This window comes from Oryx dammah, unplaced genomic scaffold (genome assembly GCF_014754425.2).
Source record: "Oryx dammah isolate SB20612 unplaced genomic scaffold, SCBI_Odam_1.1 HiC_scaffold_10, whole genome shotgun sequence".
Lineage (NCBI taxonomy): Eukaryota > Metazoa > Chordata > Mammalia > Artiodactyla > Bovidae > Oryx > Oryx dammah.
In genome coordinates this window covers 3,574,269-3,598,227 of record NW_024070194.1, presented here as the reverse complement: position 1 = coordinate 3,598,227, position 23,959 = coordinate 3,574,269, and the positions used below count along the sequence as shown (strand labels likewise).

The 23,959-nt window shown below is 45.3% G+C and overlaps 1 protein-coding gene across 3 annotated transcripts in view; it reads right to left on the bottom strand.

Annotated features, from left to right (window-relative positions):
• The window catches only part of ZFP64 (ZFP64 zinc finger protein), a 74,264-nt gene that overhangs the window by 37,980 nt on the left and 12,325 nt on the right, over positions 1–23,959 (bottom strand). For 2 of the 3 annotated variants that reach the window (XM_040248107.1, XM_040248108.1), the window contains exons 3-6: positions 19,032–19,193; positions 17,395–17,457; positions 13,303–13,554; positions 225–6,880 (exon numbers count right to left, since the gene is read on the bottom strand). In XM_040248107.1, the coding sequence (XP_040104041.1) occupies positions 5,601–6,880; positions 13,303–13,554; positions 17,395–17,457; positions 19,032–19,193 (1,757 nt within the window). In that variant the 3' untranslated portion in view covers positions 225–5,600. Of the gene's footprint in view, positions 1–224; positions 6,881–13,302; positions 13,555–17,394; positions 17,458–19,031; positions 19,194–23,959 lie in introns of those variants that run through there. The other variant, XM_040248109.1, reaches the window with a different exon arrangement.

Sequence of the window (23,959 nt, the reverse complement as noted above, 5' to 3'; positions counted from 1 at the left end):
GAAAAGCTAGAAAGGGAAAAGAAGAAAATCACAAAGTTTAATAAGTACTAAATATTAAATAAGACAGAAATGAATAATACCAAGTATATGTTACTATGATAAATGCAAACAGTTTGAATTCTCCAACCAAAGATGAAGAGATGCTATTAAAGAAAGATATTAAACCACAGAGTGGGCAAAGATAAACTGAGCAAATATAATAAAATATAAAATAAGTCTTAGAATATTGTCACAAAATGAAGTATAATTTAAATGGAAAGATCAGACGTAACGGATAAATTGTAAAATTGACAAAGAACACATCACAGCCACAGAATTATATGCATCAAACATGTGACAAAATACAATAAAACACAGTAACACAAGCAAAGCTCGATAAAAAACACAATGATAGTGAAAGGCTTAAAAGTACTCATTTCAAAGTTTACCAAATAGACAAAAACTTAAGAGGGATTCAGAAAATCTGAGTGACAAAATCAACATGCTTAATTCATAGATCTCCATCATACATTTACAAAACTTGGTCATGTGCATGGCCATAAGGAAAACTAACAAATTACCAAAAACACATATTTTACAGGTCATATTCTCAGATCAAAACATTAATATCAAAAACCAAAATTAGTTTCACAAATTGTACTTACTTAAAAAAATAGGAAATAAACCTCTTGGGTTTTATCCCCCTGACCCACCAAACCAACCAACCAACCCTGAAACTGGAATAACAAAGAATTTAGAAAATTTTGAAAAGACATTTCATATAAAATTCTGTAGAGATATGGATGTCGAGAAAATTTCTGAAAGACTTGGAAATAGGCAAAAAAGATTACTGGCTGGTCCTGGGAGATTGCAGCCCTGGGTTCCCTAATTCTATAGGGGACAATGCCTGTCAGTATTTTTGAGATATTCTACAACTTTTTGAGTTACAGAAACATACGAGAATGCAAAAAACACGTAAGAATGAAAAGACTTTGTGGGTGGAATGCAACTGGTGGTTGCCCTGTAGACACTGACCAATTTGCATCTGTCTGTGAACTGACTTCAGTATTCCTGATTGCCTTTTTAAGTGTTCATTCATTGACTTCTCCTTGGAACCTGTTGTAACATCTTACTGATTCCTTCATTACCTAATGAATTAAAAAAAATTGCTAATGCCTGTTCACTATATTTGTATGACAGTCATGATTTTAAAACTTCAAAAAAATGATCTTTTTTTGGAAAAAAAAAAGATCTTTAAGTCATACTGGAAAATATATAGGTTTAAATGCTTTTACTATTAAATGCTGAAAATAAGGCTGAACTTAATACAGGAAATTAGACTAATAAACTGAAAGAAAAACAGGGGAAAGAATTAATAAAGACAACACTGAAATAGAGATAAATGCTGAAGTGAATAAAATGGAGGAGGAGTAAGTAGAGAAAGAATAAATAAAAGCAAAAGATTTACTTTTACATAAACAACAAGATAAACTCTTGGCAGACTACCTAAGGAGAAAACTGAAAATACCAAAAACAAACAAATCAGAACCCAAAAAACCCATCAATGACAACAGAGCCAGACCAAAAGTCAAACGAAAATCCCCAAAACCTTTCACCAAACCCCACAAACAAACAAGCAAAAGAGGCAATCAGAAAGCTGTCAGACCAAAAAAATACCGGATTCTAAACAATTTTAAGAGACTAAATGGAATTACATACTACAGATTTGACAATTTAGAATGAAATGAATGTTTTTTTTTTTCCTTTTGCAAAGTCTGTAGTACCAAAATATATCAGGATCCAAATAGAACATTAATTACAGAAAAAAATTGGAAAGTTTCATAGGAATGTACAATGAAAAAGGGTATCCACGTGACAGACATGGGGTTCATGTCCCAGGTGCCCAACAACCCAAGGAGAAAAATGAGAAAGTGTGAGTTTAAAGTTCATAGGTAAGAAAAATGCAAATAATCAGAAGCCTAGGCGGAGGCATCAGGGAGACACAGATCAAAGCACAAGCTCAGGGAATGCAGAGTCCTGATTACTGTTTTCACACGTCGGATCACTAAACCTCAAAAGATCAGTAACACCCGAGGTTGGTGATGGCTGGGGCTCATAGCCCAGTGAGACTATCATTTGGAAAAAGCCATCTGAATCTACGCAAGTGCAAACTACAGAAACTCACTGACACTCACTCTGAGAAATCTAACCTACAGAAAGAACATAAAGCACAGATGAATACAAGGAATTATGTAAGACATTTACTGCGGCAGTTCCTAATGGCAAACAAACCCCCAAACGACCCGAATATCCACGAATACGGAGGTGGGTGTTTATAACATGGTAATTCATACTCTACCCTTTGCTTAAAAAAAGTTAGACGTTGCTGTCCTGAGACACAGTACTGTTATAAGTGGGATCGTAAGAGCAGGTAGAAGGAAATGTACACAGCGTGACACCATGAAGATAAGGAGAGACCTTTACTGGGGCTCAGACAGTAAAGAATCTCGAGATCTGGGTTCGATTCCTGGGTTGGGAAGATCCCCTGGAGTAGGGAATGGCAACCCCCTTCAGTATTCTCGCCTGGAGAATCCCATGGACAGAGGAGTCTGGTGGGCTACAGTAGTCCATGGGGTCACAAAGAGTTGGACACGACTGAGCGCCTAACGCTTTCATTTTTCACATCAGAGAGAAATGTAGATAGTGCCATACTACACACATAAGGACAAGCCTTTCCTAGTTATCTTTTGAGTTGGTATGAACACGGAGAACTCACTTACCTTGGGCGGGGCAAGAACAGGCTGGAGATTATGGTCTTGGTGTTTGTTCAGCTCTCTACATAGTTTATCATGAAGAACAAGTCTTCCTGTTGTAGGTTTGTTAAAAAAATCCACATATGCACGTGTGTGCACATGCATATACGTGTATGCGCCTTATCTGTATCAATGGAGAGCCGCAGCTCTGCGGAGATACAATGGTATAAAGACAAGTACAGTATATAAAAAGAAGCCAGTGTTCTCAGTTCAACCCCAGCTCTGCAACCGGAGCAGGAAAACACACACGAGCACAGAAAACAGAGATGAGAAGAAAGTACAGCAAAATGGTCATAATGTTTACATCTGGGCAGTCAAAATCGTGTCTTTGAATTTTTCTTAATATATATGCAGACGGTCCCCAATTTATACGATTGCTCAACTTACAGTTTTTTAACTTTTTGATGGTACAAAAGCAGTATGCGTTCAACGGAACTGCACTTTGAATTTCACTCTTTTCCTGGCTAGCACTCTGCAGTCTGACCATCTCTCCCGAGGCTGGGCAGTGGCAGTGACTCAGCCATGGGGTCCCAAAGACGAACAAGTGATACACCTACAGCCATTCTGTGCCCCTACAATCTATGACTGTCAGTTTCTACAGTCAATACATCACATGAGATATTCCATATCCTGCTACAAAATGGGCTTTGTACTAGCCCAGCTGGTGGCTAATGCAAATGTTCTGAGCATGTTTAAGGTGAAGCTAAGCTATGTTTGTAGATTAGCTGCATTAAGTGAATTTTTGACTTCATGATATTTTCGACTTTGCAATATTTTCAACTTAAGGATGGCTTTATCAGGACATAACCCATTTGTATGTCAGAAGAAGAGTTGTAACATGGTTCCATATTTTCTATCTTGACTATATAACATTTATAAGCAGGAAAAATATCATTTAAAAGTTGAAATAAGGGGCACACTGGGAAAAAAGAAACATGTAGAATATAGGTTCGTGAGAGTTTCCCAGGTAGAATGTAGTGGCTGAATATTTTCTTAAAGAGCTGCAAGCAATAATCCTAAAGTGATAACTAAAATACTAACAGAGTAAACTGCAAGGTTTTTTGATTTCTTATCAAACCACAGTTAATGATGCATTATTACCATTGCTGATATGAACATAAATTCTGGCAAAGAAGATATATGAATTATCAAGACTGTGTTCAAATAGAGGGGATCAAAAATAGAAGACAAAACCCAGCTCGAACTCTGTGTGTCTTATGGAAAGCTGGCTTTCTAACAGGCAACCCTCAAGGTTTCTGATATCTCCATTTTGCAGTTTCTCAGTTTGTTATTAAAAAAGGCGGGGGGGGGATAATATCTTTATATAAGAGTGAGTTGATATGCATGAGAAGTCTAATAAATTCCTGTGTTGGGGAAATTAAAGTATTGATGACTCTGGTAAAAATGTATTTAAAGTGTTCTCTCATTTTCAATATGCTTCTCTCACAAGTGTAACCTCCCCTCCTGACCAATCCTTGCTGACGCTCTTTGCCAGCATGTTTCATTCATTTAGGATTTATTAAGAGCCCATCCTGAGTTGAAGCTAATGCTAGAAGCTGGAAATCAGAGATGAAGACCCTAATTCAGATCTTTGACAGTGCACGTGTTTTTTGCTCAGTTGTGTCCCCCTCTTGGCGATCCCATCAACTATGTAGCTCCTTTGTCTATGAAATTCTTCAGGCAAGAATACTGGCGTGAGTAGCCATTCCCTTCTCCAGGGGATCTTTCCGATCCAGGGATCAATCTCGCGTCTCCTGCATTGCGGGTGGATTCTTTACCATCTGAGCCCCCGGGGAAGCCTCAGGTCTTTGAGGTACGGGAATCTTGAGACTACTCTCTGGCGCCACCTACTGATCACACAGCATTTCAACTCAAAACAGTAAAATTTGAATTTTCCTCTCTGTACAGCCCACACTTTGGAAAAACATAGAAAAACAATCTTGCTTGTCTGATCCCTGGGACTGCATGTATGTTAATATCTAACACAACGGTATCCTAGAAAATTGTCCTAAAGGCTAATAGGAACTTGCATTATATTAGCATCTAAACAGAAATGTCAGGTTCGTCACTCAGAAAATTAAAACGATAGTTGGGTCACTTTAGGCACCACACATGTTTGACTGTGAAGAAGGTAAGACGTTTACATACTACTCCTGAGAGAGGACTAAGAATCTTTGCTTCTTCAAGTTCTCAATTATATAACACACCCCCCAATAACCCAAATCACACCGTGACTCTAAAGAATCATTAACGTTTGTTACGTTTCAATCACGTATTAACTTATTAGGAAACCATTCCTTCACCGCCCCCACCCCCATTTGCACTAAACTGTTTTACGTCAAATATCCATGTAACATTATGTAGAAAATGGTCCTTCATGCCAACAGATTTGTATCCATGTATTAAAACACGATTACCCCAAACACTTGGGGGATTTCAGAATGGAAGCTTACAACAGGCTGAGAAGCACCATCTACTACACAAATTTAATGAGATGGAAAAATCCTTTATTAGAGTTGGGAAATCAAGTTGGAAGCAAACAAACGTATTCACTAATCATTTCATTCCAACCCCTCAATGGGATCATGTCGGTATCACTGAAGACTCTACAGCAGTTACCATACGGTGATTCAGAGGTCTCAAAATTATCACAGCGTAAAAAAATTACAGTGAGCAGTATAAAATTGTGATTTATTCTGGGGGCGAGGCGTTTTTCACAGCAGCCCTTGAAAACAGTAAAGGCAAACCTCTCACAGAACTCTGACTTCTTTTTTGTGTCAGTCCTTTCCCGGCTTCGATTTATGAGCACTAGTCTGGGATGGAATCCGCGGGACAGAGCAGGGCTGGGTGGGCACCTCCTTGGATGATGGAGTAAGTCTGCTTGGGGAGCTCTTGCTGGGACGTGGAGAATATGGGCGGCGCCGTGGTGGCCACTGCGATGCTCTGGCCTCCGTCGCTGACCACGGTCACTTCGGCGGCCCCCTCCTGAATCAGGGCATTCAGGCCTTCGAAGTCAGTGCACGTGATGCCCGAGCTGGTGATGAAAGTCTGGTTGCCAGAGCCTTCCTGGGGGCCGCCCGGGGTGGTGGGGATGAGGGTCTGGTGCAGAGTGGCGCCCTCCGTCTGGTCGTGGGTGGTCAGCAGGACAGCCGGCTGGGGCAGCGCCGCGGCCTCGCTGGGGCAGCCCGAGGGCGGAGGGGGCGCGATCAGGTTGACCTGGCGGAGAATCTGCAGCCGGCTGTTGCCCCGCAGCTCCTCGGGGTTCGGCGCCACCAAGGCGGGCTGCACGATGTTCACGGCGGCCGCCGCCGCCTGCACGATGGTGCCGGCCTGGGGCACCTGGTGGCCGACGATGATTTTGACCCTGCCCTCGCCGAACTGGGGCGCCGGGGTGGGCGGGAGGGGCACCTGGAGGTGCCCCACGGCCAGGGGCGCGGCGGGCGGCTTGCCGGCGTCCACCTGGAACTGCAGGACCGTCACGTCGGCGCCCTTGCCGTCGCCGTACTCACTGTGCTGCCGCTTGTGGCTGCGGAGCGAGTCCTCGCGCATGAACGAGGCGTCGCAGCGGTCGCAGTGGAAGGTCTTCTTGGCGTCCAGCTTGGCCGCCTGGCGGCCGCTCGACCGACCCGCCTCTCTTCGCTCCGCCGCCTCGCTCTTGAGCGCGTCGCCGTGGAACTTCTTCACGTGCTTGGCCAGGTTGCTGGGCTGCTTGGTGTCGAAGCTGCAGTGGCTGCACTTGAAGGGCCGGTCGGGGCAGTGCACGCGGCTGTGCACGCGCAGGGCCGCCTTGCTGGGGCACGAGTAGCTGCACTCGGGGCACTTCTCGGGGTGCTCGGCCTGGTGCAGCCGGCTGTGCTTGCGGAGCGTGGCCTTGCTGTCCCCCAGGAAGTCGCAGTGCGGACACTTGAAGCTGTCTCCGCTGTGCTTGATGCGGATGTGCGACTTGAGGTTCCCCTTCATGGTGCAGCGGACACTGCAGAACTCGCACTTGAAAGGCTTCTCCCCCGAGTGCACGCGCATGTGCCTTTTCAAGTCCGAGCTGATTTTGAACTTGGCGCTACAGAGCCAGCACTGGAAGGGGGCGTCCCCTGTCAACACAAGGTGAGTTTCGATAAGAACAGGCAGGCAAAAACCACAGCGGATCCCCCCGAAGCGCACACCAGAAACCCGCTCAAACTGAGGCGGGCGGGTGGAGACCTTCTAACTGCAGCGCCTAGCAGCCCCTGGGAGGGAAAAAAAAAAAAAAAAAGAGGGGTCCGGGGCTTCTTTCCTGTCCCGAAACTTTCCCACCACCACCATCATGATACCCGGAAGGAAAATGGAGCCTGAAAATCAAGCTGCTTAATCGTCCCCCCGTAAAATAAGATTTGTGAATACGCTCAGTGTATCCTTTAAAACAATCAGGCTAGCTCTTCCTACGGTTAATGTGCTCGCTCTGCTACGGAACCGTTCACAGTTGTGTAATTTTGCATAATCCGTTGATTTTGATTGAGTTACGTGTTGTAACAGATTCAAGGGTACATTTTCAAATCAGTCAGCTCCGTGCTCACTCATCAGAATATTCTTTTTACAGTGATTGAGACGCCCCGCTTATACTTCGTGTAGATTTTTATCATTAAAGATGTGTTTATTGCGTGCAACTTATTTATCCCACATCGCCAGCTGCGCTCTTTACTCTTGGAGTTACAAAATCCAGCTGCTTGATTTTTTTTTTTTTTTTTTTTTAAGATTCATGTTCGGTGAAAGCTGAACAGGAAAAGCGAAATTGCAAACATCTGAAAGGACATGGATATTCCAAATTTATTTCCTCAGTGAATGCCAAGTCTCAATCGTCTGATAACTGAAGCAAATTGGTGAGCCCACCCACTGCAATGCTGTTTGAGCAAGAGAAATAGCAGCTAAGAGTCTTCGGTGGCTTCTGGGAAGGCAGGTGCCCTGCTGAGCATTCCACAAGAATGGTCTCATTTGAAGATCCCGACATTCCTATGAGGTGGGTACCACTGTCAATATTATTCTCAGTACTATTTACGAATGAGAAGACTGAGGCCTAGACGGGCTACATCACTGGGTCACAATCACTGGGTAGTACATGGCAGAGCTCGGATTCCAACTCAGGCTGATTCCAAAGCTGGCATTTTAGGTGCTGGGTGATTATCTGTACACACGACCAAGGCTTTCTCACCATAAACTTAAGAGTGGGACTGTGTTCCAGCTTTTTGGTACAAGACCCATAACATCATCGTGAGATGTTCGATAAATGCAATTAACAATGGCAGGGAGCAGAGTAAACAAGCTTTGAGAAAATGAAGATGCTCCAAACCAAACAACGCTTTGCATGACTAAAATGCCGCTAAGGTCATTCACACAAAACTCTCGAACAAGGAATGGTAAGCTATACAGACTATGGGACAAATCCGGCCCACAGTTCATTTCAGTAAATAAAGTTTTATTGTAACACAGTCGTGTCCATCTGATAATGTGTTGTTGATGATTGTTTTCATGCTGCAACAGCAGAGATGAGTAACTGTGACAGACGGTATGGTCCGCAAGGCCTACAGTATTAACTATCTGGCTCTTTATGGAAAAGTTTGCTGGGCTTCCCTGGTAGCTCGGTGGTAGAGAGTCCGCCTGCCAAGGCAGGAGATGCTGGTTCGATCCCTGGTCTGGGAGATTTCACATGCCTTGCAGCAACTAGGCCTGTGTGCTGTGACTGCCGAGCCTGGGCTCCAGAGCCAGGGAGCCGCGACTGCTGAGCCCTCGTGCCCTAGAGCCTGTGCACCACACTGGGAGGCACCACCTCAATGGGAGCCAGTGCACCCCGACTGTGGGGTGGCCCCCACTCACTGCACCGAGGGAAGGGCCATGTGCAGCAACAAAGACCCGTCACAGCCATAAGTAAATGTATAAAACCACTAAAACAAAAAAAGAAAAAGTTTGCTTCTGCCTTAGAATGCTGCTCGTAACCTTTTTCATGCCATGGGGCCCCCTTTTGGCAGTGAAATCCGTGGACCCTTTCTCAGGACAACGTTTAAAGGCACAAGGTAAACTAAAATAAAAGTCAATAGGAAGACAAGAGAAACTAGTTGTACTGGAAGTTATTAAAAATCGAAAGAAAAAAGTCTGTGATTTGGCGATGCGTGTGCTTCATTAGAGCATGAAGTGACAAGCACCAGTGGCGGGTCCAGGGACTACGATACTTTCTAAACAGAGAAGAAAGTAACCTATATTTTGATCTATCAAAAATACTTGCTATAAAAAGATCTGTGACTTCTACTGACAAGGTCACACATACTGTAATCAGATTGGATGCCTGTTTTCATAACTGAAGGACACATCACGCTCCAGTAAGATCAGTGAGAACGAAGATGTGATTTTTTCCCCTCATCCAAGTTCATGGACCTCCTAAATTCTACTCATGGATCTCAGGGTGGAGGTATCTGTGAATTCAGAGGAAGAACTGTTGCTCCAGAATGTTCTGTTAGGCATTCCAATTACATCACTGCCCCAATTAGTGACCATCTGTTTGCCTATTTTTTTTTTTAAAGCAACCAGCAAAGGTCAGACCTGGAAAAACCAGGTAACCAAATCTCACAGCTGAGTTGCAGAGCTTAACAGCACTTTCTGACATGAAAGCAGAGGGTTTAAATCTCTTCATCATCATCATCTTTTTCTTTTTAAAAAAAACTTTTATATTTTCTTTTTTTCCTTTTAAAGTGAAAGTGAAAGTTCCTCAGTCATGTCCGATTCTTTGCGACCCCGTGGACTGAAGCCTGCCAGGCTCCTCTGTTCATGGAATTCTCCAGGCAAGAATATTGGAGTGGGGAGCCATGCCCTCCTCCAGGGGATCTTCCCGAGTCAGGAATAGAATCCGGTCTCCTGCATTGCAGGCAGATTCTTTACCAGCTGAACCACCAGGGAAGCCCAAGAATACTGGAGTGGGTAGCCTATCCCTTCTCCAGGGGATCTTCCTGACCCAGGAATTGAATCAGGGTCTCCTGCATTGCAGGCGGATTCTTTACGAGCTGAGCTACCAGGGAAGTCCTTTTCCTTTTAACCGTAAGTTAATTTCTTAAATGAGGCAGAAATGTTAGTACCAGTCCCATAGGACCAGAAATTCTCCAAAGCTAATGACTACATTCGTTCCTGCCCACTACCTAGTTCCCACAGTATCTGGTACCTGGTGGGACTCAATGAGTGGTGCTCAATGGATAAGCAACTGATGTATTTAAGCTGACAGAGCTTTCTTGAGTTCAGGTTGCTGCTAAGACAAGGTAGTTGATCCAAGAGATGAAAAGATAAAAAGAAACTCCTATTAATTTTACAACTTGTAAAAATTACAAATGCCACAGATTTATAAAAGGGAAATGAATGTTCCATGGAGACACTGTGTAAGTGGCATACAGTTAAATTTTTATACCTTTTATAAAATATACCTTTTCTGCTGCTGCTGCTGCTGCTAAGTCGCTTCAGTCGTGTCCGACTCTGTGCGACCCCATAGAGGGCAGCCCACCAGGCTCCCCTGTCCCTGGGATTCTCCAGGCAAGAACACTGGAGTGGGTTGCCATTTCCTTCTCCAAGGCATGAAAGTGAAAAGTGAAAGTGAAGTCACTCAGTCGTGTCTGACTCTTAGCGACCCTGCGGACTGCAGCCCCCCAGGCTCCTCTGCCCATGGGATTTTCCAGGCAAGAGCACTGGACCAACTTAAACACGCCACTATAAATGGCAGGCTTTCCCTCCTAAGTTGACTCTGACCCACTTTGCTAAGAGCATCTTTCAGTGCCCCTAACTTAGGTGGGAGAGACTTCTGAAGAAAATCAAATGGACACCAGTCATGCCAGCACCTTAACTTGCTATAGTATCTCAGTGTCCCCAGAGGTCCCCGCCTCCTGGCCCTCTCTGCAGCCACGGCCTCTCCCAGGTATGTGATTAAGCAGGCTCTCCCGGCAGGGGCAGGGTGACCTTCCATGACCCCGCAGATGATAGCCTCAATCATGTCGCTGGGTTTGGCGGACGGTGTGCCAACTAGACTTGATGCAAGTAGCGGCTTGAACCAGGGCCCATGAGTCAGGCTCTGCCCACGCACGCCTCTGTCACCCGCTGCTGTGAGAAGGCCAATCCTGTCCTTGCCTGCTGGTCCGTGAAGGAGGCTGACAGAGGCAGAGCAGAGCTGGGCTGCTGCAGCCAAGGCCCCTGGACACCCAGCCCACAGCTGGCAGAGCCTCAGATCTGTACGTGAGCCCCGCGAAGACCTGCAGAGTTGACCAGGTGACACTCAGCTGATCCCCAAACACATGCAGAGAAGGCATGCTGCTGCGTCCACTGAGGCTTTCTGGGGTCTTTTGTTACATAGCATCATTGTGACATTAGATAACTGATACACATATTAGCATCCAGAAACACAGTGCTGCCTTAGCAGAAAAGTACAGTATGTGGCGCTGACTGTGGGACTGGGTGGCAGGTAGCGGCAGGGAATAGTGGCGATGGCCAGAACTGAGCGGCAGGCGTTTGGCAAACTGTCACCTGTTGTGACTCAGAAGATAGAAAGTGTACCCACTGAAGTTTGGATTTTAGCAAAGAGATTAGTTCTAAGCAGAACAGTCAAAGTGTCTTACAAGCTGTGTCTGATAAGGTCCGACAAGAAAGAGACAAACTCAAATAAGAACAGGCCATTTCAAGACGGAATTTAGAGACAATACAGAAAGTCAGAGATGTGCTGGTCTGGGTGAAGCTTCTCATCTCCAACCAGCAAAAGATTTTCAAAGTAAGACAAAGGCCTGAGGACAAAGATCATATCCAGGGAACTGATCTCAGAGTGAAGAACAAATGAGGAAAGAGGGGTGAAAGCATAAGGTTCCTGCTTAAAATCTCCAAAGGAATAAAGTTGGTGCCGGCTAAGTCCTCTCAGCTGGACAAAGATTCCTAAAAGTCTCACTAGTTTCAATCTCCAGAAGGCTACATGCCAAAAGTGTCTATAATTAGGTTTAGAAGAAAGGCAAGTCTCCAAGAGGAGTATTGGTGTGGCTTCTGGCGCACAGACACACAGGAAGTGCATAGCGTTTTAAGGGAGCTCTACTAGCAACGATGTCACCAGCCTAGAGTAAAATAAAATCCAAAAAGAACCCAAGTTTCTCTAGGATGGAAGCAGGTGGAGAAAGTTTCTCAAAAGTACATTTCCACTCCTTTTCAGCAGTGGAGAAGGAAGGTGAGGATAGGACGCTGCAGGGGACAGAGCCGAAAGCCAGGCAACTGGGCCAATGCTTATTCAAGAAATACTCCCTGTCCTCAGAGTTGGGGGACCTAGAAGCATCTTTCCAGAGAGAGTTCAGAAATCTGTGGACCAGTGACTGCCAAGTGCCTCCTGTTCCTCCCCCTTGGAATGGCAGGATTATTCTCAGTATTCTGACTGTGTCACAACTTGTCTTTCTATTTCAAATTCAAAAGGCTCTAGGTCAAGAGAAGCCATATCTGTGCCTGATGGAGATCATAGGATCCTGGTCTTTAAAGCTGATTCTATGATTAGATGTGACTTGTGGGGGTCTGGGGAGAGCAAGAATGCACCTGGATGTCAGAGAAAAGTGGATGATGGTGGAGTGAACTCCGGTTGGTGTGAAGACGGCCTTCGCCATGTAACCTTTGATGACCCTCCACTGTGGGTGAGCTCAGCCCCACCCCTTGATACCAGGTCCAATCAGGTAACTGACTTTAGCCAACGGGATGCAAGCAGAGGCTTGCAATGAGCTTACACACAGGGGCATGCTCGTTTTGTCTGCCATCGTCCTGAGAAGGACAAGCTTGGAGTAGCCCACTGGGCCCAGAAGGAGGCCATGAGATATGTGGACATAGCCAGACTGCCCCAGCCAAAGCAGGGGGACAGCCGGCAGATGCCCAGCCAAGGTCAGTGGCTACCCGGCCTTTCCCACATACATGATTAAGCCCGGCCAAGATCAATGGAATGTCTAGCCAACCGTCTGCTGACCTGAAGTCTGTGAGCAATGAATGCTTTTACTAATATATTATGCCACTGAGATTTTGTGGTGGTTGTTACACAGCATCAGTGCATCGAAAGCTAACAGACACACACTTGCTAAAAGGAAAACGTCCCTAATTTGTTAAGTTACCCACTCTGCCGAGTTTTTCCATCAAGCTGGCCCATGATGAAGTGATCAGTATTCATTAAAAAAAAATCACTGAAATGTCTAACCACATGTTGTGCAGACACTTACTAAAAATGCATTTTATATCTCTAGTTCATTTAGAGCACCTTCTTGATTAAATACTAGTGGGCGAGTTTCAGAGCTACGTAAAGAAATGCATAAAGTTGGAACTTGACTGTTCTCCCCTGTTGTTCAGAGAAAGACGATTCTGAGCAGATGACGGGAAGACTGCACGCTGGGGGGTGAACTGATGCGCGCAGTTCCCTGCCCGAGGTTGTGACTCCGCGCGGGAAGGTGCCGGTGCCTGAGCACCAGGCCGGTGGGCGCGCAGAGCGAGGGCCGCCCAGGGGACTCACCCGTGTGGGAGCGCAGGTGCACGGTGAGCTGGCTGGAGTTGCGGCTGGCGTAGGGGCAGAGCTGGCACTTGAAGGGCCGCTCATCCGAGTGGATGCGCAGGTGCTTGTTGAGGCTGCTGCTGTCGGCGGCCGCGTAGTCGCAGCTCTCGCACTTGTAAGGCCTCACGCCCGTGTGGCAGCGCATGTGGGTCTTCAGCTTGTCCTTCCGGCTGAAGCACTTGCCGCAGACTTCACACTTGTGGGGCTTGTCGCCTTCAAACAAGCACGTGCGGCAGCAGGGAAAAGACGAGAAAGGAAAAAGGCTTACTTCCCATGGCCTTAAGAAAAGAGTAAGGCAGAGTCGCCCAAGAATATTTGGAAACTGCCCTCCCCAAACTAGATGGATGGGTTTTAGTTGTCAATAGACAGCTGGTGGGGAGCTGCTGTACAGCGCAGGGAGTCCAGCTTGGTGCCCCGCGATGACCTAGAGATGACCTCGAGGGCGGGGTGGTGGGGAGGGAGGGAGGTTCAAGGGGGAGGGATATGTGTGTATATATATATATATATATATGCTTAAATATATACACACACACAGCTGATTCACTTTGTGGTACAGCAGAAACTAAAACAAGATTGTAAAGCAATTATACTCCAATTAAAAAATAAAACCAGATGCGGCTCCCCTAGTGGTTCAGTCGCTGAGACTCTGCACTCCCGACCCAACAGGCTAGGGTTCAATCTTTGGTGAAGGAACTAGATCCCACGGGCTGCAGCTAAGACCCAGTGCAGTCAAATAAAGAAACAATAATAATGAAAAAAGCTAGATGGGTAATCGGCAAAGAGCTGGCATCTTGGGAGACGGGGAACTCCTTCTATTTTGTTGATTAGGATTTTCTAATTTTTCTGACAGTGAATATGAATTCCTTATCAATTAAAAATAGAAAGCAGCTCAAAATTTAAAGTGCAGCTAAGTAAAAATGAGAAACTTTGTCTTTTATACCCATTTGTTCTTTTTTCTTTTTCATAACAGACACAGCCCAAAACTCAAGTCTCTGAGCTCACGGCTGACCAGCCTAAGAATACATTCCTCAGCCTCACGTGCAGCCAGGCGTGATTCTGCGATAAAGTCATCATCAATCAAACGGCAGAGAAGGTAAACGCGTTCCTTTCCTAAAAGGAAATTGCTTGACTTTGACTTTTTCTCTTTCCACCTGTCTTGCCAGCTGTTACCATGACATGGAAGGGAACAAACATGTGAGGACGTCACGGCTGCAGAGGGTAGATATGTGCCCAACGCACCGTGACAGTAGACGGAACTTCAGTCCTCAGACGACCTCCCAGAACACGCTGCCTGTCTGCCTAGACCACCTGCTGACCTCTGGACGGTTATGCGAGACGGACATAGACCCCTGCCGTGTGTGAGCTGGCATTTGAGCTTGTTACAGCAGCTTAATCTGTATTCACTAACACACCTGTCATCTTGCCACCCTTGAAAGTGAAGTGAAAGTCGCTCAGTTGTGTTCGACTCTGCGACCTCATGGACTATGCTATACAGTCCTTGGAATTCTCCAGGCCAGAATACTGGAGTGGGTAGCCTTTCCCTTCTCCAGAGGATCTTCCTAACCCAGGGGTTGAATCCAGGTCTCCTGCATTGCAGGTGGACTCTTTACCAGCTGAGCCACAAGAGAAGCCCAGGAACACTGGAGTGGGTGGCCTATCCCTTCTCCAGAGGATCTTCCTGACCCAGGAATTGAACTAGGGTTTCTGGCATTGCAGGTGGATTCTTTATCAACTGAGCTATCAGGGAAACCCTGCTACTGTTGAACACCTGCCAATTTTTTGATGTATACTTTTCTGATGACTTTTGTATGTGTGTGTGTACATTTTGGGGTACAAAAGCCTTCCTGACCAATATCAATTTAAATACTTATTTTTGAATGGTACTGTGTCTCTCAATGATTTTACTTAACCCTTTCAACTTGGATTAGAATCCAGGATGGCCTTGCCTTCTTAGCCAAATGCAACACTGTCTCCCTATTATTGGCTACTTTCTTATACTTGAAATAATTTCAATCATGTTCATATCATTAAATTTCTAGAACATAATTGTTAAGGGTGAAGTATTTCACTGTATGGATGTACTGTAAATTAATGAACCAGTTTCCTACTTGGCCATTGAAAGAATGAAGTGGATACACCCACATATGGATGTGGAAAGACCTCCAGCATTAAGGGAGAAACAGCAAGCTGCAGGGAGAGTGTCTACAATATTAATTTCATAAGAAATGGAAAAAGTACATGTTGTGTCTGTTAAAGCCCAGTATGGGCTTCCCTGGTGGCTCAGATAGTAAAGAATCCGCCTGCAATGTGGGAGACCTGGGTTCGATCCCTGGGTTGGGAAGATCCCCTGGAGGAGGAAATGGCAACCCATTCCAGTGTTCTTGCCTGGAGAGTCCCATGGACGGAGGAGCCTGGCGGGCTACAGCCATGGGGATGCAAAGAGTCAGACATGACTGAGCGACTCATGCCAAAATTTAAGAATGAGACACGCTGGACTATAAAGGCTGATGACTTTTGGGCATGTATCAGATATGAAGGAGGCAGGCAGTGAGTCAGGATTTTCACTTTTTACATACCAAACACATATTTTGACCAAATCCTAAATAGCTAAGTGCTAAAGTCAATTGTCAATCAAAGGTCATCACTATCTTCATAGAATAAACATCTGGGATTTAAGAATACATCTATGGAAGTGTATTAAAGATTATAATTTTATTATTAAAAATGTTCATGGTCAGAAAATCCAGCAACCATCACTTCTCATTACTGTCAGCTGCTACGCTGTGGGTGCCATCCTGCATACTCCGATGCTGGACAGTGGTGGAGCCGGGCGGGTGGTTTTGGGCCCGCTCTGCTGGCAGAGAGTCCTGCTCCCGTTGGTCCTGGGCACACCCTCTTCTAAGGCAAGGGCACTCTGTCAGCTCTCTGACTTGAAGATGTTAATGGAGACGCTACAGTTATACAGAAGCCACCTTACAAACCCAAGCCTGGTCAACAGGGAGGAGAGGACCGTCCCTGAGGATTTGCAGCAGTGATCCTGTCCTCACTTATACTTTATAATATTTCCCGAATTTTCCTAAGTCATCATAGCATTTACTCCTGCTATATGTGACTGATGGAACTTCAACATAGGAAACCCACCTGGAGAGATTTATTGCTTGGTACATTGAGAATGTTTACCAATACCTGGAACATAATAATTTCAGTCTGATAACTCCATGAAATTCAAAGGACAAGATGCTGTGAGGCTGATTAGACCTGTGGCCAAGGAATATCTGAGATAACTGCTGCCTATCTTGTCTTCATTTTATACTTTATCTGAGGCTAAGTAGCAGATTTTGGGCAATCAGTGATGCCCAAGACAAATTTCAGTGTCCCTCCCTTATATACATGGATACTCATTGAACTTATACATGACTATATCATTTGACTTATAAGCATCTAATACTTTGTTTAAAATAGCCTAAAAGCAATTCCTTCTCCATGCGTAAACTCTAGGAGACACAAAAATGATACATTAAAGAAAATTAAATCACCAGAAATCATCATGGTTTTCTTTTTCCATGCATCCGTCTTTTTTTCTCCTTTGAAAATAGTTTTTGTTAAATTTCCCCTTGGAAACTGCAAAAATAACACACTCCAGTATCCATCCAATGACGCAGTGTAAAGATACCTAAGTGAAAAGTTGCTATTCTCCCCCTTCTTGCTCTGTTTACCGGTCATTACACACACACCATATACACATAGGCTTACAAGATATCCTCCTCCCGATGAGAAGAGCAGGTGCATTTCAGTTGTAATTAATTCTGGCAGATCAGTATTCAAAGCCCATACCTGTTCACATTTCCACTAAGTTTGAGCCGATCGATTCTAGCACTGAGTTTTCTTGCGCTGAACATTTTCTGCCAAAATCATGTGTAGAAACAGCATCTTGTTTTTATTGGATTTGTGTCTGTGTTCCCGTGATGGCCAGTGAGGTCGGTGTCATACCATGTGTCTGACTTGTCTGGACCCCCAGCTCCTGGCAGAGGAGGGATGTGTGTGACTACTTACCAGTGTGGATTTTTAAATGACGTTCCATGTCCTTCATGCCATAGGCAGTCTTGAACTGGCAACCTTAAAAAGGCAAGGAAAGATCAATGACAGAGGGACACAGTCACTTTAGAACAGAGAAGCAGCAAAGCAACTTCCTTAACCGACGGATGGACATTAATAGCACAGCAACAGGACCAGCCGGAGAGGCAGTGGCAGCCCGCTCCAGTGTGCTGCCTGGAGAATCCCAGGACGGGAGCCTGGCGGGCTGCCGTCTATGGGGTCGCACGGAGTCGGGCACGACTGAAGCGACTTAGCAGCAGCAGCAGCAGCAGCAGGACCAACAGGCATCAGTGTGAATCCTGATACCAGGAATCAAGAGGCATGTAACATCACTTCTGTGCGTCCTACTCAAACTGCTGCACCGAAGTCTAATCAGACAAACCCAAAGTGACGAACATCTTATGCGGTAACTGGCCTGTTACTTTGCAAAAATATCAAGTTCATGAAAGACAAAAGCTTAAAGGAAATAAAGACACATGAAAACTAAATGCCATGTGTGATCACAAATTGGATCCTGGACCAAGGGGAAAATATTTTTCTTTTGATACAGAGGACTTTAATGAGAACAGTTGGCAAACTCTTGATAAAGGCAGCAGTTTGATAACAGCATTTATCAATGCTAATTTCCTGATTTTGATGATTGTACTGTGGTTATATAAAAGAATTTCCTTGTTTCTAGGAAATATATATTAAGGTGCTTAGAGGTAAAGGTCATGTCTGCAACTTTGAGGGAAATATATGTACATTTAGAAAAAAACAGGGGCTTCCCTTGTAACTCAGTTGGTAAAGAATCTGCCTGCAATGCAGGAGACCTCGGTTCAACTTCTGGATCAGGAAGATCCCCTGGAGGAGGAAATGGCAACCCACTCCAGCACTCTTGCCTGGAGAATCCCATGGACAGAGGAGCCTGGCGGGCTGCAGTCCACGGGGTTGCAGAGTCGGACAGGACTGAAGTGACTAACCCACCAACCACCGGAAAAAAACAAAGCCAATGTGATATGTTAATATTTGGGAAATCCAGATGAAAGGTAAAGGCCGAAGGGAAAAGAAGGGGCCGGCAGAGGAGGAGATGGTCAGTTAGCTTCGCCGACTGCAATGGACATGAATTTGAACAAACTCCAGGAGGCAGTGAAGGACAGGAAGGCCCAGCATGCTGCAGCCCATGGGGTGGAAAAGAGTCAGACACAACAATAACGAAAGGGTGCTCAGAAACTTCTTGTACTATTTTTGCAACTTTTCCCTAAGTCTGAAATTATTTCCAAATAAATTTGTTTTCCTTTTTTAAAGTAGGTAAGGGACAATTTTTCTGGATATCTTCCTAAGCTGTAGCACCAAGAAAAATTCACAGAAATCTGAAATTCTCACTGTTCCCGTTCAAAGGTCCTTGGCTGTTAAAGTCTTAGAGTCCAAGTGCATGGTGAGCGGAGGCAGTGAGAGGTGCATCATACATGATGGTGGAAGTTCTGTGGGGTTGATTTCTAAGTCAGGCAGTTTGCAGCACATCTTTGCCCAGTTGTCAGGAATCCAGGAGCTCGAGCCCGGGACCTGCTAAATGTCACATTCTCTACACAAGCAGGACTCAACGTCGCCTTTACCTGGATAGCAGCAGTTGAGCCTCTTCTGAGCAGGTGGGGCTGTGGGCTTTTTGGCCCGTGACTTGGCAGGGAGAGAGATGACAGTGGCTGTCTGGTTTTCGTTGCTTTCCGTGGGCAGATAAGTTTGATAGCCATGTTCAAAAACAAATTCTGGAGCTGAAACTAAAAGACAGGATGATTATTAATTTTCCTAATATGAATACCCAGTAGCTTACTCCCTTTGCCTACACTCCTTTGTGAGAATGATTATGTTAGATTGTTTTTCCACTGTTCCTTGCCGCTTAGGAGTGATCACGCGACCCTGTTCTAGCCGATGAGACACTAGAGAGCATCCGCCGAGGGGGCTTTTGGAAAAGATTTTCTCCCTGGTTTAAAAAAAAAGGTGGGGGCAGAAAGAGAAGGAGTTGAGGAAAACTCATTCTTGCTGCCCTTGTTGCCCTACTGTTTGTCTTTGGACATGGCTGATGAGGATATGATGTCTGGATCTGAGGCAGCCACTTTGTGACCCTAAAGGGAGCTGCTGAACCAGAGCCCTGAAACCTATTCAAATCCACACTCATTAAATAAACAAGAAATGTCCTATTGTTTATACCAGGTAGGTCTCCTGTTAACTTCACTCCAATGCACTAGGTTCTGTACTTTCAGAAGCTTTATCACAAAATCCTTTCAAAAACCAGAAAGGAGCTGACTGAAGGAGTTCTGGGCAAACTAAGAATACACTCTAAACACAAACACTTTTCAAGCACTCCTAAAACCAACCAGCCCCAAAGCCAACCTTATATTCTCACTGAAGTTTTGAGGAAGAAAGGATAAATAAAAAAAAGACCAAACATCATTATCATCTTTGTCTTTAACTTTTCTCATTTTAACAGGTAAAACAGGCAGTCCCAAACGTCTTTTCTTAAAACTGTTTTTACTGCTTTGTTAATTGTTTATAGTCTGCAGTTTGGGAATATGTATTTTCTTCCTTCCTTTATTATATGTAATCGTCACATGGAGATCTGGCTTCAGACAGGAGTAAATACGGCCTCTGGGGCTTGTTCAGGTGAACCTGTCAGGCTGAGAGGCCCTCCTGATGATTTTGAGAGCCAATGTCATATTCTGCTTCCCAAACTTCACCTTTGACATTTCTCCGTTGTATTTACAAAGTACACTTCTTTCAATCAACACGGGCCTGACATCACTCCCTATTTCAGCTTTGCCTGAAGCAGTAATACCCACTCCAAAGGTCTGAGGTGCCAGTTATGTTTTCTCTTAAAACAAACATTCTCTCTCTTTGAAGCTAAGATGTTATAGACCGTAAGATGTCACATTATTTTATATATGATAAATTTTTAAAAGCTATCAATTCAATACATGATAACACACTGCTTTCATATTCCTTAGGTATTTTACATATATTGATATTCCTTAGAGGTTGTATGTGTATTGAATGAGTTCTCTGAGGCTTCATTGAACATTTCACAGGAAATCCACGTTCCTGGCATGCAGCTCTTGGGCACTGTGAGCAATGACAACCTCATCCCAATGTGTGTCAAAGAACACCCAGGTGGATCGGCATTTGGTGTCTGAGCAAACTCATGGTTTCCCTTCTTCTCAGCTGAAATATGTTGGGGGTGGGGGGGCGGTTAAGTGGCTTTGTTTAAAGCTGGCAAAGGATTCTGACAAACTGACGTTCCAGCTTCTTGCCAAGTCTCTTTGATGACCTGACCAACCACCCCCGCCTCTTGTTGAGATGCTTCATCTACTCTGGGATTTAGCTAGTGGTTTTCAAAGTGTGGTCCCCAGCCCACAGTGTTGGGTCCCCAGGCAGCAGAAATGGACTTACCTAGGAATTTGCTACAGAGGCAAGTTCTTGGGCCCCACCCCAGCTTACTGAATCAGAAACTCCAGGGTGGGCCCAGCAATTTGGTCTAACAAGCAGTCCACATGATTCTGATAAACACAAGTTTGAGAATTAACGGTGCAGACCATGCTTTTCCTTGCAGCTCAGCAGTAACCTTAACTCAGCTTTGTCTAGTTGAGGGATTCCAGCTCTCTCAGTTGTTGCTTTGCAAAAACCAATCGTTGTTCCTCCAGCAACAAAATTTGCTTCATCAATATCAAATGGACCCCCTACTACTATTTCTAGGTATTTCTGGGTACAGTTACTTTTCATCTTCAACCTGAATCATCCTGTAGTATCTCAGGAGACATTTCAAACAGCAATTAAACCCAACACACAGAGCTCCAAAAAAAATGCACACCTCTCTGCCAAAGTGAATAAAACAGTGATTACTGATAATAATCCAGGTTATTCACAAACGTGCAAAGGCAATTCCTTGGTGACTGCCTCCGGGCCGGCAGCCGTCTCGCTGATTCCAAGGTGCAGCCCGGTTTCAGGTGTTACAATGTGTCTCTGAACTGATGTGAGTCCAGGCTCAGCCACTTCCCATGGGTGGGACTTCAAGCCAGTTGAGGAGCTCCTTTGAGCCTGTTTCCCTGCCCGTCAGCAGGGATAATCACTCTGCCCACTTCATAAGGATATCACAAAGCTTCATGAGAGCATCAGTAGTGCAGGATATGGGCATAGTTGAGTCTTAATAAACACTAATCCCTACAGCTGAACAGAACGGGGCACCAAACTCTTAGCAGGAATGATCAAGGCTTAGGGGAGCAACCACTTCCACTTGCCTGGGACTGAGGGGCTTCCCTGGTCACGGGACTCGACATAAAACTAGGATGGCTGGTCATGCCCCGTGACCCCCCGGCTCGTGGGAAAGAAGACTCGGGGGGCACAGGGGCTGGGGGTGGTGACGGTGGTCAGGCGCTCCCTACAGCCCGGCTGCAGAGTCTGGGACCCTCCGGGAGGCGAGTCCTGGGTTCGGAATGGTCCTGAGCCTGGGATTCCCACCGTCCCTGGAGGTGGCCGGGCCTGTCTGCTAACCGCCCCCGCCCCGCCCCCACAAGCCTTAGCATCTCTTTTGTGGTGAGACACAGCAAAGGGGAACCCTGAGAGTATTCCGGGCTTCAGCTCCTTTTCAGAAATCCGGTTTGCAAATACTTCCTCCCACCCAGGAAGCTGTCTTTACATTCCGCTGGCTGTTTCCTTAGGGGCACAGAAACCGATGCAGTCCTGCTGGTCCATTTTTGCCTTTGCTGCATGTGCTTTCGGTGTTCAACTGCAGGCGTCATTTGTGGGGGGCGGTCCCGCGTCTGTCTTCAGATTTGGCATAAATAGTGGAATCTGAGTGTCCAGCATACGTGAAGGCAGCAGGGATAACCCCAAGCACCCAGATCTGCTGAGCCGGGGAAGCGCTTCTAGCAGAGATGTGACTTACCCCCAGGGAAGAATGTTCTCAACCCTTCTTTCCACTGGGGTGATCTGTAGCATGAGCTGCTGCTTTCTGGGGGTGTGGGTGGGATGGGGGTGTCTCGCTTTTAACTTTCTGCAAGAGTGCAAGGCCTCGTGTCCCCCGTGGGTACGGTTCTTACAATCAAGTCCAGTGTTTCTGGATCAGCCCCCACGCCTCCCCCTCCACCCCCAGCAGCTCACAGCCTCACACCTGCTTTCGGTTTTGCTGGACTCGGGGGCTCTCCCTGGCTCGCCAGTGTGCCCAGCCGCATGTCTGAGACACACAGCTTGTTAGGCGCAGTCTCGGTTTGTAGCAGGAGCACCTCAGGTGTTCAGTTATTCACGCATGATGTTGCTTAAAAAGTAAGACTGTCACATGAATTTCATAGGGCACCAAAACTGCCTTCTGAGCTTAGGACCCACTGGATGTCTTAGACCCACTGAGCTCACAGGGATCAACTGCAGCTCTTCCCACGAAACTGCTCTCCAAACATCTGGAGTCGTCCAGGTCTCCCAATCCCTTTGCTTCTCCTTTCTCGTCTTCAACTTAAAAACTCCAGTTTTAATCCTTTTCTCTTTTTTAAAATTAAAAGTGTGTTATATTGTCAAAACAAAAAAAAAAGCGACTAGAAAATCCCGGGAGCGCGGAAAGGCGTGGAGAAAACCTGACCAATGCTGCCCCGCCATGGCAGCGTGCCCCTGCAGGGCGTGCTCGCTGAATCCTGCACTTCTCGGAAGCACTCCTCTCTGCTGTAATTAGTTACGTGGCAAAGTATCTGAGGCCCTTCCTCTCCGCCATTCGGTTGGATGAGCCCAGTGAGGACGTGTCTTTCCCTCCATCACTATTTGCTCGAACCGCGCGTGGAAACTGGCACAGCACAGGGGCTCAAAGTACACCTGTTGATCAGATGGCCAACGTGTTCTTTTTACACAGAGTTTAAAACTACAGAACTAAGGTCACGGCTTAAATCGTTTTGTATTCTTTTCTTTTTTATTAAACGATTAAACAATTTTGCTATGTGAAAGCATTCTGCCACGTTATCAGCTCATCCAAAACACAATTTCTTCTGGCTACATAACATGCCACCATCTGGGCTGTCCCAGCTAAATTAACCCTTTCCTCTTTTTTTGGACATTGAGTTGGTTTCTAGGGGTTTACCTTTATAAATAACACCTATCCAAAAATTTTAACTTATCTCGTTTGTTTCTCTGGATACCTTCCTGTAAGCTGAAGAAGCAGGTCAAAATGGAACAGTCATTTTATGGCTTGGTGACCCATAACTATAAGATCCTTTAGGAAAATCTAAATCAATATATATTCTCCCCTTCACCTCAACAGGACAATATGAGATCATTTTAGTGTATTAGGAAGAAAGATCATTTTCTTCCTAATTGGTAAGAAAATCCCTTTTCACTATATTTTACTCATTCACATACCTTCTTTATGAGCTGCCTGTTCAGGCTATTAGCGTGCTTTTTTTTTCCTATTAAACTTTTACTTTTTTCTCATGACTTATAAATGATCTTTACAAATTAAGGCTATTCCTTCACTGTCACATATTTAAATCTGCTGCTTGTTTCTCCCCATATTGCC